Source organism: Sander lucioperca, chromosome 5 (genome assembly GCF_008315115.2).
Source record: "Sander lucioperca isolate FBNREF2018 chromosome 5, SLUC_FBN_1.2, whole genome shotgun sequence".
In the NCBI taxonomy this organism is placed as follows: Eukaryota; Metazoa; Chordata; class Actinopteri; order Perciformes; family Percidae; genus Sander; species Sander lucioperca.
The window spans coordinates 37,455,520-37,472,017 of record NC_050177.1 but is presented as its reverse complement, the minus strand read 5'-3'; the positions used below and the strand labels follow the sequence as shown (position 1 = coordinate 37,472,017).

The following is a 16,498-nucleotide window of genomic DNA, read 5'->3' as shown; positions in this document are numbered from 1 at the left end:
TGTTTGCTGGCAATAATTTTATAATTAGGTCTAAATCTGCCAATGAGGTAAGACTTTTTCACTTGACTACAGTGCAATTTAACTAGTTTCAACACTTTTGCAGAGTTGGGTTGCGTAATGTTAAAGTAGGTGGACAGATCCGCCTTTTGTGTCAAAGTCTTACATGAAAATAGTTGACATTGTGACATTATTTCAAACATCTGGGAAAGATTTTCCAAATGTATTTGAGGCATATTAATGTAAGCATTTAAAGAAGGCCTAAATGTACAAGTACATCATGAAAATATTTAGGAAGTGTAAATACTTGACGATGACAAAAACAAAACAATCAAGATGATTAGGCTAAAAACCAGAGGCTGAATGTTTACCACATGTCACAATTGTATTGTTTAGTTCACTTAAAACAAATAAATGACATTAGAACCCCAATCGTCACTTATTTAATGAAGCAGGAATCACATTACATGAGAGGGAATGTTTCATAACTGACGTCCTCGTTTCTCCGTTGGCAGACAGTTGTAGTTTTTTTTCTCTATTTGTCCTACTTAGAGTGGGAATATTACAGACAAGTGACAACCCTGTAAATCAGCCATGTGTCTATGGCAACCACTGTTATTTTGAAATGCCATTGAATAATTGATTTGCTGACTGTGACACTGACTCTGTTGTGCTTGTGATTTGCGGAGGAGTGTGGTAAAATGAGAATTTTACCCTATACATGTTCAGATGTGTGTGCTGCACATTAGTTACACACCAGTCATACATAAACACATACAGAGTTTTCATAGGGGTCCTTGTTACGTCACTGTAATCTTATTTTCTTCTAACCAGGGGACCTGTCGCTATGTGATGCACTCCACTGTAGCCCACACACTCTGCTTATTACTTAACAGTGGCAGATTACGCACAGACAGTGTGGTAACTGGATGATTTTCATTTATCATACATTTCAATCTAGTTCTCCATGATTCGACACACTGCTCTGTCACGTTTCAATATTAATTTGCTCATTGATCCAAATTTACTATGTGACATTATGTTTCAAGTGCATTATGTTTCAAGTGCAAATAATGAGTTATGTGGGAGAGAGAGAGAGAGAGAGAGAAAGTTTGGCATCAAATGAGACAAATAGAGCGGATCTATTGGCTGCTTGTTGATTTTCTGTTTTACTACAGCATTAAATGGTTGCCATGGAAATGACCCCAGAAAATTGTGGCATTTCATCCGTCCTAAACAGCTGTATTTAGAAAATCAAGGACACAATGTGATGCGATGGCAGACAGAAACCTTCTGTGTGTCGGAGTCTCTATGCATTGTTGGTGTCTGTGTGTAGAATGTGTGTGCAAGGATCCATTTAAGGGGGGATACTCGAACAACTTTATTATTTATTATATATTATATTATATTTATGATTATAACAAGTGTTTGTTGAGGCTTAAAGGTGGGACATATAAACAGAGGATTATTAGATGCTGGATCCATCAAAGTCTGCATTTTTAACACCAAATGTGATGTGATATACAGCTACATTCACCAATGCCAAAGGCATGATGATACATGATACATACCAGTTTTACATTTTATGGGAAACTGAAACATTAGCCTACACCTCGTACTGTAAGATCAGGTACTGTGTCATGGAATTGCCTTATAACTTGCCTGATTTAACTGATATTTACCTCTTTGTTGGCTGTTGGATTGAATATATGACTTCATGATCTCAAGACAGCTGCTGGAATGCATCATTAGGTTTAGTCTCTATAGATATTAAACAGTCTGAAGAGGAAGGGTAGGTACAGTCTGGCCAAGGAGAGAGAGAGATGTTTATGTGTGCATATATGCACTGGTATGTTTGCCTGTTGCCCACAGAGAGAGATAGAGGTCAGGGTTAATAAGGTCAGGGCTATCACTGCATCAGCTAAAGCTGCGCCCAGCCTGCATGTGTGTGTGAGAAAGACAGTGTGATAATTTGTGTAGTTGTGTGCGTGTGTATGTCTATGCTCTTTTAATGGTCTACTAATCCCAAATGCATTTGGCTGACAAATTAATCCAAGCCTTGTCATAGCCAAGCTCTAAAACCCTTCTATCCCATACCCCCTTCTCCCTGTCTCTCCCTCGATCTCTCATTCTCCTCCACTACTCTTTATCAGTATCTACTGTATCTCCAGATGGTATCTTGGAAGTAGGTGAGAGAGAGAGAGAGAGAGAGAGAGAGAGAGAGAGAGAGAGAGAGAGAGAGAGAAAGGGAGAGAGGGAGAGAGGGAGAGAGAGGGAGGGAGAGAGGGAGAGAGAGAGGGAGGGAGAGAGAGAGAGAGAGAGAGAGGGAGAGAGAGAGAGAGAGAGAGAGAGAGAGGATGACCTGTGACGCGAACTGAGCCTCCTCATTGGAGCGCGTGGCGCGGCGGAGAGTGAGCGAGGACAGGGGTGTTCATATGTTGCCATAGTGAAAAAGTAGATTACCCACCGACAGCATGATGCGCTGATGGAAGCGTGAGGGATGCTGTATTTCTCCAGGAGCAGTCACCTGTCCTGCAAGCAAAGGTATGTAGCCTAACTTCTCTTGTTTTCCATTCGTGGAGGGAAATTGACGTAGGCATGACCGAGTAAAGACAATTTCTCATGCATGTATTTCTCCTAAACAAGTCAAGTTCATTCATGGGAATGCATCTCAAAGTGACTATAACAAGGGGGCGCTTCCTCAGATAGGCTACCCCCTCCCCCTTTACATAACCTATTATAGGCATTTGAGTAAACCCATTATAAACAATCACTTCTATTCCCATGAGAAAATGTGTCTTTTGTAGGCTACTCACTGACAGCTGATAGCGACATATGATATTTTGTAATCTCCTATAATTCCTTCTACAATATGTAGGTTATGTAGCCTAACGTGTGGAATTATAGGATACTGTATCACTAAAGTCGTTTATTTTTATTTTGCAAGGGAATATTGTTTAGCCCATTCGCTGTCATACAACATAGACATTTCCAAACAAATTCCCCAGAGTTGAGGAAAGCGCAAGGAAGGTAAAGATATGTTTCCATCATAGGCTACCCATAATATGTTTAATTATTAATTAATGTCAAATAAAAACTATTATAAAACTTAAATTAAATACAATTAAATTAAAAGTTGCCATGCCCTTAAAAATAGGCTACAAGCCTTATTTTCGTGCTAAACCTGAATGTACCGTCGTTGCTGGCAGTCAATGTTATGGTTGTAGACGTTTGCAGGGGAGCAGGATGTTTCCATTACATTTGTATTGATTTGTTATCTTTAATGATTTGATCTCTGTGGGTCTTTTAAGTGGAAAGGCGAAGCTGTAGGCCTATATCAATGGCTCTTTACTCCTGTGACGCTATGAAACTTCAAATGTAATCAATCTCCTCCACTGCGTCGTTATCCCAGCCCACAGTGTCACCTCTGATGTCTATTTGATGAGAGAAGGAAGAGGGATACAGACAGCCTACCTTCATTCTACATTAGGCCATATACGAACAGCGCCACGCAGCCATAGCCTCTGGGCTACGTTAATTTTCTGGTCTATTAAAGGCGTTCAGTGCAAAGGGAAGACGGACCAACAGAGAAATACAGCCAGAGAGGGATGCACACGGAAAATGAAAAAAATAAAATAAAAACACGTGTAGAGAGATAGAAAAAGATTAAAAAGACACTAGTCACACAAACAGAAAAGACACTAGTCACACAAACAGATTGATAGTTTGACCATCACTGTTTCTGTGCTATATAGCCTGTCTGTTGTATTGTTCCCTCTGCTGGCACCGTGGCGCGACTTTAGCCTATAGCCTAGTATAGGCTACTACTCCCTGTGTGCTGTGTTCATGTGCCAACAAACCACATACAATTTAAACGTTGCTACACGAGCCATGCAGAGCATCCAGGTCCATAACGAGAGACCGGAACTCAGCTCTGATTGGCTGATTGGCTCGAACCCGGCCGGCACAGGTGTTTTTTGTGTGTGTGTTATTTCTGTACCCTAGTCAAATATTGCCTCCTTTCAGGCGTCGTAAAGCTGTTCTAATGCTAAGAGTGGGCTGAAGTAAACATAGCAGAAGACGACTTGTTGTTGTTAAAGTGGGAGTTCGGGGGAAGGGGAACCACAAATTGATGGGGAAACAAGACTTTTGCTCGGCGCGTCGCTTAAATTAGCCACTGCAGAGACGAATCTTTCGTCCAGTCCAGCTATGGTAGTTTCTGCGGAAGAATTTGCTAGTTGCCAAACGTGCGTATCAACTATTAGTAGCCTGACATTAGCGTAACACTTTGGATTATTTTTTTTAAATTTCCAACCAGATAACGTTAATACGTTTAGATAAACTTCGTCGATCCATGCTTAATTAACAAAATAAGAAATGTGCTAAGCTAAAGGCAAGACAATAACATAACGTTAAGCCTAGCTAACGTTGACACGCAACAGCCCTGTTGTCAGATCCCGTTCTCTTTTAATTTATAGTCTGCATACCAGCTGCTAGCTTGTCTATTCTTTTCAACAAGGGTTTTCTAGTTTGTCCTTACTTCTTACCACAGTAGGAAGACATAAGATGATGAAACGGGGATAAGGATGAGGTAAAACAAATGTTCAAAATCCAAACTAAATGACCCAAATCGAAGAGAATGAAATTAGGGGGAAAGGGGAGAAGTGGATGATTAATTCAATGAGGGGAAATAAGAGGGTAAAGAGAGCTGAGCGGATGGCAAGCGGGGAGAGGGCTTAGGAGAGGCGGGGCAGAGGAGAGGAAAAGGGGTGGGATGAAGGAGAGAGGTGTTTGGAGACAGGCTCAGGTGTGCGTGACTGGAAAACGGAGAGCGCTCGGAGGCTGCACAGACATTGGACTACATATTATCGGCAGTATCTTTTCTCTGTGATACTAACTTAAAACCAATCAAGCGGGACCGTGGCGAAGACGGCAGAGAGACATATATTTCAATAAGGTAATGTTTACTATTAAGATATACCCTATGAAAGACCACCGTATTTCTTCAGAGACTTATCCTGTCTACCCTACTCAATATTCTGCTCAGAGTGATTTTGTCGCACTTTGCTATTACCTATTATTCTTGCAGTATTCATAAAGGTTCTCTCCCGTAAGCGTGTAACCTAGTTAAATAGAGCAGCCAATTGCAATAATGTATAGGAGATACAGTCATGCCAATAAGACAGAGAGGGATCAGAAACCCGATTTTCATCTGTGCATGCTGCGACCATGCTCATTTCAGACAGTGTCTCTGTCATGCTTTGCAGCATTCGATTGTAAAAAAAACAAACAAACGTGTGTGTGTGTGTGTGTGTGTGTGTGTGTGTGTGTGTTTGATTCAGTGCAAATGATGGACTCCCATTGCGGTTGACGGATGCTGCGCCAGTCATTGTTGTTGTCTCTGGATTTTATTTCTCCTTGGAGAGAGGCAGTTTGACCAGACGCTGTACGTGTATGTCAGTGATTAATTAAGGCTATACATAATATAACACAAGTCAATGAATGTTTATAGGGACGCTATGGAACATCAACAAAACCACAATACCTAATAGAAAATGAAAAGTACAATGAGGTCACTGAAAACCGACAAATAAGAAGGATACCAGTGTAGGCTGCAAGTCTCTGTTGAAAACATTGCAGGATGAAGTGATTTAAGGTCAGAGCTTGTTTGGGAGAGAAGGCGCCGCTGTGTCACACCTTGTCTGATGTGCCGCTGCAGGTAGCACTCCCGGACGACGATGCCTATACATGCATGCATTATTGAGACTGTATTACATTCCCATAGGGAGATAGCCTATAGTCAACAGTTATCAACAGTAAGTTTACAGTGACATATTGTTGGCTATGTGATGTAGGTATTGGCTTATCACATACTGCATTTGGTTTAGAGATTCTGATGGTGTTTGACACCTTCCTGACCTTTATTGCCCCATATGGTCATACTGACTGAGAAATATCTGTTTGGCTCTAGCAGTCAGGTAAGATACACAAGAGATACAAATCTGAATATTGTGAGTGTTGACATCTCCTAGGTGATGTCCATAGTCTGAGCACCAGGAACAGCAACTAATGGCACTTAGATCATTCCAGAAACAAGGCAGCAGTTAGTGATGATAAAAAAACCCCAACCTTTTAAACGTTTTAAAACATACTGATACACCTTGTTTCCTGAGGCTCAGGTGCAAAAAATAGTACCCCTGTCCCCTCGGGAATACGAGGCACATGGAGACACATTGTCACATGCCCACTCAGCAAAAGCCTTTCCTGAATAACTGAAGCTTCTCAAAATATTGCTGTCTCCTTAAATTGTGTACACAATAGAACAAGCAGTGAAACCCATTTTAGTTACCAGCAAATAATTTAAGAAACACTACGGTATGTATTGCTCTATGTTTCTGAACATTCATGCCCCTGAGTTTTCTTCTTTGACCAGAAGGCGGTATGTCTTATGTGTTCACAGAAAGACACAGACATACTTTATGTAAAGATGGCTGTTATAAATGTCAGACTCTTAGGCTGGTACTCCATTAATCCCTACATTTTCTGCTGTTAGCACATCACTGTGAGAAGAGGGTGATGAAAGATCCTGCCCACTCTTAAGATAATGTGGGTGAATGCACACCTATCATTGTAGGGCATTCAAGATGCCTGCATTTACCATTAGCATGTTTATGTCTTGTGTGTGGTGAATAATGGCGGTCAGTATATGCCTGATGTAGATTTAATCTATCATTTAATCTGTCAAAATATGCAGAAAAGTTTTTACAGTCAACTGCTCAGATGATGAAAAAGCAATAACTCCAGATGCTGCCCTCTGCCCCATCATTAATTACAAACACAAATGCCTGTGCGTCATACAGAACAAGATAGAGAAAATAAATGTTTTAATTTTAGGTAAATTGTAATTGTTATTGTCTCTGTTTTAATGTGCAGTAAATTAAATGCTTTCTCACCACATAAAACAGTGTGTCAGCAGCTAATGAAGCTTATTGAATTAAAGAGAGGCAGAGAGGGAGAGAGCAGGTTTGTCTCTGCCTATGTTGTCTGTGTTAAAGTTGATTTGGAAGGTTTTATAATGCCCTTGTGCGTAGTTTAGCTGGAACTAGAGCTATAAATGCCTAATGGCGTGTGCAAGATGTTTGTTTAGGGAATGAGGATTTTCTTTTCTTTTCCTTTCAGCTACAGTTTGGCCTACACACTGAGAGAGACGCAGAGGGGGAGCGTGACAGAGAGACACAGCATGTATGTGACCGAGTGTGTAAGAGAGGCATACATGCATTACAGGATTGCAAATGAAACAGTGGCTTGTCTTGGGGAGAGAGAAACATGGTGAAATTATTTTGTATGAGTGGGAATGTGTCTTGCCTGAGTTAGGAGTGCAATTATAAGAGAGGAGAATCATATTTGTTCTTCATTGTGCCAGTAGATATAGAGAATGGGAGACATAGACACAATTGCGTCATTGGTAGAGACAGTGTGTGTGTGTGTGTGTGTGTGTGTGTGTGTGTGTGAGAGAGCTGAGTTTTGTTTGATTTGTTCATTATTGGAGCAGCAGTTAGCCCTGTTGCCATCCTGACACTGTCATGTTAATTACGTTCAGTGAGACTCTCTGTCCCTTGATGCCTCTTTTTATCATTCTCTCCTTATCTTCCGTTTCCTTTCTTATCTCCCTCTCTGGCTCTATCTCCATGCACTTCCCCTTTCTCTTTCTTTCCCCACTATTCCCTCTTTCCTCTTCTCTCCTTCTGTCTCTTCATCTAATGCGCTCTGTTTCCTTCTCTTCCTCATCCTCTATTTCTATATTTCCCTACACTCCACGTTCATTTCTCTCTCCCCCTTCTCTCTCTCCCTCCTTTCCCAATTCAGCTAACCACAAACATCCCTGTCACGGCCTTGATCCTGTAATGCATAAGCAGTGAAAGCCATCCTCTGCTGTCTAAACTGTCCCATCTTCCCTCCTGTTTACGGTCAATTAAATTGTTCCATTGCAGTGAAGTAAAGTATTTGTGTAGCTCTGAGGTTAAGCAATTTATAAGACATGCCCATTAATGCAGAGGGATGGCTACTTTAAAGTTTACTTAAGGGAGGAAACTAATGCCCCCCCCTCTATGGCTGACTGTTAAACACTGTGTGTGTGGTGTATTTCTTGTAGCTGGATGTGTCCTGTATGTCTGTTTTAATCATCCCCTTGACCACATTTTGAAAAAGGAGTTTCTTCACTGTTAACCTCTGTTTGTACTTCATTAAATGGATGCATTCTATAATTTTAATATAACAAGGCACATGCAATAGTCTACTTTCTTTCCTAGAACAAAATGAATACAAAATGCCCCTGAATGCACAGTTTTTGCAATTCTTTGTTTCAGCCTAGAAAACAATTTATACTGTAATGGTAACAATGGAAGGGGGCCCAATTTGGAGAGAACACCCAAAAGCCAGTGTTAAAGTAATACCAATAGAGCAGCGGGAGAAAAGGGCATCAAGTAAAGTCAACTTTATTGTCAAGTCTGCAATATGTGCCAGACATACAGAGCAATTGAAAATGTCTCTCCGACCCACTGTGCAATAAGGACACGGTATAACATACCAAGTTTGATTTTGATAGCATCGAGAGGCAGACACTTGAGGAATGACATATGGTAGCTAATGAGATTGTTTGGTGATCATCATGGCTTTTGGTTTGGCTTTTGGGTTTTTGGCCAGTGGTTTTAAGTGACCTTGTTGGTGTCATACACGAGTTACACAAGTGATTGCTGGATAAAACTTGTCAGGCAACCAAAGATTCTTCACAGCAGCAGTAAGGTGTGATCCGATGTTGCGATTGTGTTATTGATATAACGTTGACACAGTGGTGAGTGACTATGGTGACTCTGCTGGTCCGTCACGGTGATTTAGAGCTGTGAACCAGGGAGAACAGGGCAAGGCCGTAAGGCTGGGCCAGAGTTTGTAAAGCCTCCATACATAAATCAAGAGCACTGGTCTAGAGCTGATTCTGTAGTCATCACATTAAGCTTCATTAAGAACAGACAGTAATAGCTCATTATGTTGGTCACTATAATGGCCAATGCAATGGTCATTATGTAGATTTAATTTGCGCAGTTTGCATCCCTATTTAAATTAAACATCAAGTATGCTGAGATTAACATTTGCTGTGAAATGGGTGCACACAAACACTGTCAAGTGAGTGTGAATGATACTCAGGCTTTAATTTTATCTAGTTATCTCTGCCAGTAGTAACTAAAATGGCAAGGTGTGAATGGTAATGGGTTATAGAAGAAATTATTATTATTTAAAGATTCTAAATGCATATGTGAAAAAGAATGTTAAGTTAAGGGTCTGTCAAGCTTAAGTAAAGATAGGAGATTGTGTCTGCAGACTGTGATTATTATAGAAGTAAATGGATCCGCGCACCTCAGCAGGGTCCTGGGCCCCCCCACCAATGCTCTCCTTAAAGGTCCCCTCCACCTACACCCCCCCTCCCACCTCAGTGACGACTCTCTCCATTCACGAGAGGGACGTCAACAGACTGTTCAGGAGACAGAATCCCAGGAAAGCTGCTGGACCGGATGCTGTCTCCCCATCCAGCTTGAAGCACTGCGCTGACCAGCTGTCTCCAGTGTTCACAGACATAACACCTCACTGGAGACATGTCACGTGCCAGCCTGTTTCAAGACCTCAACCATAATCCCTGTCCCCAAGAAGCCAAGGACCACAGGACTTAATGACTTCAGACCCGTCGCCCTGACCTCTGTGGTTATGAAGTCCTTTGAGCGCCTTGTGCTTTCACACCTCAAAGACCTCACCGACCCCCTCCTGGACCCCCTGCAGTTTGCCTACAGAGCCAATAGGTCTGTAGACGATGCAGTCAACCTGGCCCTCCACTACATCCTCCGGCACCTGGACTCCGCAGGAACCTACGCCAGGATCCTGTTTGTGGACTTCAGCTCTGCCTTCAATACCATCATCCCGGCTCTGCTTCAGCAGAAACTCTCCCAGCTTGGTGTGCCTGACTCCACCTGCAGGTGGATCACTGACTTCCTGTCTGACAGGAAGCAGCATGTGAAGCTGGGGAAACACGTCTCCGACTCACAGGTCACCTGTACACCAACAGCTGCACCTCCAGTCACCAGTCCGTCAAGCTTCTGAAGTTTGCGGACGACACCTCCCTCATCGGACTCATCTCTGATGGAGACGAGTCCGCCTACAGGTGGGAGGCTGACCACCTGGTGACCTGGTGCAAGCAAAACAATCTAGAGCTCAACGCTCTAAAGACAGTGGAGATGGTTGTGGACTTCAGAAAGAACCCAGCCTCACCTGCCCCCATCACCCTCTGTGGCTCCACAATTGACACTGTGGAGCCTTTCCGCTTCCTGGGAACTACCATCTCCCAGGACCTCAAGTGGGAGCTGAACATCAGCTCCCTCGTCAGGAAAGCACAACAGAGGATGTACTTCCTGCGGCAGCTGAAGAAATTCAACCTGCCAAAGACAATGATGGTGCACTTTTACACAGCCATCATTGAGTCCATCCTCACATCCTCCATCACCATCTGGTACGCTGCTGCCACTGCCAAGGACAAGGGCAGGCTGCAGCGTGTCATTCGGTCAGCTGAGAAGGTGATTGGCTGCAATCTGCCGCCGCTCCAGGACCTATACGCCACCAGGACTCTGAAGCGTGCTGGTAAGATTGTGGCTGACCCCTCCCACCCCGGACACAAGCTCTTTGAGCCACTCCCCTCTGGCAGGAGGATGAGGTCCATCAGGACCAAAACCTCACGTCACATAAACAGTTTTTTCCCCTCCGCCACTAGCCTTCTAAACAAGGCTCGGAATCCATCCTGACTCTCTCCACACCCCACCTCTGGCTCCTCATGCCACTGTACCTACTCTGCTGTAGCGTCCCTTTTCACTACTGTTTAACTTATTTTACTATTTATTTAAATTTATTTTATCGTTATTAATACGTACTGTGTGTATATGTTTATACTTATATTGTTTATATCTTTTTATCCTTCTTATATTTGTATGTGTGACATGCTCCAACAACACCATGACAAATTCCTCGTATGTGCAACGTACTTGGCAATAAAGCCCTTTCTGATTCTGATTCTGATTTCTGATTCTGATCAAACTACAAACAAGCATGTGTGGCCAGCGTGGCTGTGAAATCCGGCACCCACTAAGATGTTCAAATTCTAACAGAATCTTTTCTGCTCACAGGTTTATGTGAACATGTCTGTCTGTCACCTGTTACCATGGATACCAACTCTACCTTATAATTGGGGGAGCCTGAAGTTGTTTCAGCCAATGAGACTTAGCCCAGATTTTCTTTTGAATTTCCTAGGTCCCACTGCTGCACCTGTCTCGACTGTTGCAGTGATGGTCCAACCTTGAAATCTGAGGGAAAGAAAGACCAGAAGAAAGGAATATATTGAAATTATCTCATTCTCAATAACTCCTCTGTGCCACAAGCTCTTGCCATGGCCAAGAAAAGTGTTTCTCAGACAAGTCGTTTCCTGTGACGGCTCTATACAACACATTTGAGATCAGCTTCTCCTTTGTTACCTCAGCGGACCAAGATGATGCTTCGGCTGCTGCTAGTTCTCTCCATTTGGGTGGGATCTTATCAAGCTGACTCTGCCCAGTCTGAACGGCGGGTTGTAGCACACATACCTGGAGACATCATCATTGGAGCGTTGTTCTCCGTCCATCATCAGCCTCCTGCTGACAAGGTAATTTAATGTTTTTGCAGCTGTGTATGTCTGCAGGATGATTTGTGTGTCGTAGTTCCACCAGGAACCTGTAGCCACCCACTGACATTTAAGGTTTTTTCCATTTCATTATGGATAATTGCAAACAGGAAAAACTCCTGAACATGGCAGTCATGTAAATATGAAACTAATACAAGCCTAAAAATGTGTCTTACTGTTCCTCCAGTCTGCTAAACAAATTTAAATGTGTCTGAATAATCAATGACACCATTAGTAGTGACAACATTCAACAACATTATTATCTAAATGCCAGTTAGATTTGACTTTATTTGATTTTTTTCTTCCACCCTGTCTGCACAGGTACATGAGCGCAAGTGTGGTGCGGTGCGAGAGCAGTATGGTATCCAGAGGGTGGAGGCCATGATGCACACACTGGACCGCATCAACGCTGACCCTCACATCCTTCCCAACATCTCCCTGGGCTGTGAGATCCGGGACTCCTGTTGGCACTCTGCTGTGGCTCTGGAGCAGAGCATCGAGTTCATACGGGATTCACTAGTCTCTTCTGATGACGCAGAGGAGTGGGGTGGAGGAGGCTCCTGGGGAGGGGGAGGAGGGGGAGGAGGAGGCGGAGGAGCGGGAGGAGCGACGATGAAGTGTGCAGACCCCTCTGCCACTCCAATGCGGGGGAAGAAACCCATTGTGGGTTTAATTGGACCAGGGTCAAGCTCAGTGGCCATTCAGGTCCAGAACCTTCTACAGCTGTTCAACATACCACAGATTGCCTACTCTGCCACCAGTATGGACCTCAGCGATAAGGTGAGACCATGTACCTGTAGACAAATGTTTGTCATTGAAGTTGTACAGATGTAGGCCCGTGAATATTAGAGAGAGAATGTATCACTGCTACTTTAATGGAACTTTAATTTGATTATGTAGAATTACACAGTACTTGTTCTACTATGCTCCTGAATAACTCTTCCTGTCATTGATTTTATTTCCATTGTTTCAGAGCCTTTATAAGTATTTTATGCGGGTGGTGCCTTCAGATGCCCAACAGGCAAGAGCTATGGTGGACATTGTCAAGAGATACAACTGGAGCTATGTGTCTGCTATACACACTGAAGGTACAACTACCCACACACACTGTCTCTGGCTTTTAAACTCCTCTTCCAAGTTCCGACATGCACACACAGACTCTTGCCTTTTCCTTTTTCTTGTTCTCTCTTCCTCTCTCTAACTGCCTCTTTATACTGCATTCTTGACCCTTCATTACATTCATTTACATGGATCTTATCCAGAGTGACTTAAAATCAATTGAACAGTAGTCCAAATGAAAAGTCATTGATTGCTTTCAAATGTTCAATTGTGACGACATTTTGTTATGCTTCACAAAAAGGAACTTTTGTGATGATGGTGTCAGATGCGATTGACCTCAAAGTATAATGAATCTTCTCAAACTGTAAGCATAAATCCTCAATGATGAATGACAAGTGAGTAATATATGGAGACCTGGAGAAGGATTGTGTGCCATAGACAGAAAAAAATTCAAAGTGAAAGGAAAACATGATTGAATTTTAGGTATTTGATATAGGCATGGCGATGTACTGAACAAACTCACTTGCTCACTTATTCACTCACTCACACTGAAGGTGGTAGTGAGTTGAGTCAGTTGGTTTACTGGTGGGAGATAGTGTGACAGCTACAGGAACTGGAGGACAATGCAGTAACTGTGTCTCTCTGTATGTGTCCACTGAGAGAAGGCTTGTTGAATCTGGACCTGTGGGATGAAGAGCAACACACACACACACACACACACACACACACACACACACACACACACACACACACACACACACACACACACACACACACACACACACACACACACACACACACACACACACTCTAGATCCTGGCCTCTGGCATTGCCTGAGGGTATTACAACAGCATTTGAATTGAGGTATGAAGGGAAAGTGTGTGTGTATGTAAGATAAGTTTGTCTGTTACACACACACACACACACACACACACACACACACACACACACACATGTGTGTGTAAAGGCATTTGTCTTTAAAGGGTGCTTGTGGTTGTGTGTGCAAATGTGTGTATTTGTCAGAAAAGTATTGGTCTTTGTATTTTTTCAGACAAAAGCGGGTTTGACCTTGGAACTGGTTCTCAAGGTTCAATGCTGCCTTCTCAAACACGGAGAGAGGGAGGGTGGCAGCGTCAAGACGGAATGCCGGATGGAAAAGAGAGAGCGAGAGATAAGGAAGAGAGGCAAGGGATAGGGAGGACATTGGAGGAAAGAAGGGAGAAGGGGTAGAGGGAGGGGAAGGCAGTGAGGAAAACGCAGGAGGAAGGGAGGAAATGAAGGGTTAATTAAGGAAAAAAGGAAGAAGAAAAATGAGGGACAAAGGAGGAAGAGAGAATGGGGAAAGCAATGATAATAGTGCCAGAAAACCACAGAAGACAGAGGTGTGTGTGTGTGTGTGTTGAGAGATCGTAATCGAGCTGCTGGAGTTTATAAAGACTCATTAATTCTCTGCATTAACATTTTGCATCTGGAGGCAAGATATGATAGAAACAGATATGCAAGAAACTGAATAATACATGTAATATCAGCACGGTAATTACGTTGACGTAATTACATAATATAATTGGAGATGGGAATACAGTGAGTATTACTTTCTCATTGGGAGATAGTATGTAATCATACATGCCCGAATGAATGCATATGATGTGGGGATTTTAAAACGGTTTCTGTTCCATTTGTAATGCAAAGAAGTCTCTTTGGTCAGGTCCTCTGTTCCTTTTGTCATTTTCGCATTATTCTTTTATTTTATTGAGCTAAAGGGTGATACATAAAGAAATCAGACCCAAAAGATAGACATATAGATGGATGGATAGTCATTAGGAAGTGCAACATAACAACTCAGATGAACTGTGTTACATATAATGTAAAAACGGTATAAAGGGAATTGAAAGGTCATTTACGTGAGGCTGTGTAATACTATATGTATTACTACTATATATATAATTTTCGTTGAGCTGAGGTCTAAAATCTGTGGGACTCATCAGTCATAGGAGGAACTTCAGCAGAAACACTGACGCCTATGGTTAAACAGACAGAGGAGAAGTTGTGAAGTCTAACAGTTCCTAGAATTAAGTCTTTGTAGAGCACCTTGGGGAGACCAGCCTGTAGCTGAAGGTGCTCAACTGCAGTATTCTGCACTGTGAAGGGATGGGAGGTATTTTCCTTTGTCAGCATTCTTCTTTAATCCTCCATCATCCACTTCCATTATTGCTCATATATATGCACTTGACTGTATAGATAAAATGTGTGCATATTCTGTACAATATTGATCACAGTCTGTTGTCAGTCGATCATAAAACAAACTTAGTAATTCACACACATGGTTGCAATTGGGTTTCAGTGTTCATTTAGTATTCCACTGAAGAGAATCATTATCATCCTCCACTGTTTCACTCTTTCTCTGACTCCCTCTCATTCCCCTCTGTCGCTCAATTCAGCTCAATGGGTTTTATTGACATGAAATTTGACATGTGTCACCCAAGCACGCTCCAACAGAAATGGATCACTCTCAATAAATCAAGACGTCAACCTTCTCTCCAACTCTTCCTCTTTACTCTTGCTCCCTTGTTTGTCTTTCTCACGTTCTCTCAGATCATTCTTCTATTTGTCTTTATTGACTCCTCTCCCTTCCTCTCGGTTTTCTCTCTCTCTCTCTCTCTCTCTCTCTGTCTCTGTAGCATGATCTGCCCTGTGCATATTTAACTGCCATGGCCTTCACAGGATTGAGGAAGATGAAACTGGGATGGGTTGGGGAGGGCAGTGTAGAGAAAGGTATAATGAAGGGGGAAGAGGAGAATGACTGACTGAATATGCTCACGTTTTTACCGTTGTCTCTGGCACTGTTGCCGAAGGGTAAACATACAAAGTGGGTCATGGGCCAGTTTCTGGTGGGTCCCCATATAACGAGCTATTCTGTGTTTTAATGAGCCTGGGTCACAGGACTACATCTACTCAAATTGGCTCAGGCTCAGATTGCAAAACTCATGTTCTGGGAATCCATTTAATGGCTTCTGTTAAGATAGATACATAGATAGATAGATGGTTTGCCATCCCTCTTACTATCCACAATATCTAAGAGGGAGTATTAAATAGAGATTTCCTATTCTCACAGATAATAGTCAGGTAATCAACGGGAAAAAAATGTCTGAGCTGTTGCCATGATAAAACATTAACTGGAAGATATATGTGCAGGGCAATTGTTTATTATACCAGGCATGTAATTGCCTGGACTTGTACAGGAATATTAGCACATGCATGCATCAATGCAAATAGTGTCCACTTGTGTGTACATGTTTGTGTGTTTGTTTGTTTCTCTGTACGTGTATGTATTTACAAGAACGGTTTCTGGGCAGAAAAATTGTAGATTTGTAGATCCAGAGTTTGCTTGGTAGAATCGGAGTTGGTTAAGGTTATAAAACGGCTGTTATGCATCCTGTCTGTAGCCTGGGGCTAATTCATGTGCAAAAAATGGGATAACTGGCATGCCCATATCATCTGAAATTCATCAAAATATAGCCAACCGCTATTTTTTATGACTACAAGTCTAAAAGTTCTAATGGCTAGTGACCCCTTTAGGTCTGTGAGTTTGTTCTCACCTAATAACACTCAATTAGTGGTTTGAACTGAACTACTAACTGACATTAGAGGCCTGCGGGATGACTCACAGGGCTAGAAAGAAAAAAAAATATTGT

At 42.4% G+C, this 16,498-nt stretch overlaps 1 protein-coding gene across 4 annotated transcripts in view; it reads left to right on the top strand.

The window, feature by feature from the left end:
* The first annotated feature begins 2,342 nt into the window (after window positions 1–2,342).
* The window catches only part of grm5b (glutamate receptor, metabotropic 5b), a 69,673-nt gene continuing 55,517 nt past the window's right edge, over window positions 2,343–16,498 (top strand). Inside the window, exons 1-4 of one of the 4 annotated variants that reach the window (XM_031297211.2) lie at window positions 2,343–2,541; window positions 11,341–11,728; window positions 12,068–12,526; window positions 12,720–12,834. In XM_031297211.2, coding sequence (XP_031153071.1) covers window positions 11,576–11,728; window positions 12,068–12,526; window positions 12,720–12,834 — 727 coding nt within the window. In that variant the 5' untranslated portion in view covers window positions 2,343–2,541; window positions 11,341–11,575. Of the gene's footprint in view, window positions 2,542–3,976; window positions 4,955–7,842; window positions 7,965–11,340; window positions 11,729–12,067; window positions 12,527–12,719; window positions 12,835–16,498 lie in introns of those variants that run through there. The other 3 variants (XM_031297209.2, XM_031297210.1, XM_031297212.2) reach the window with 3 other exon arrangements.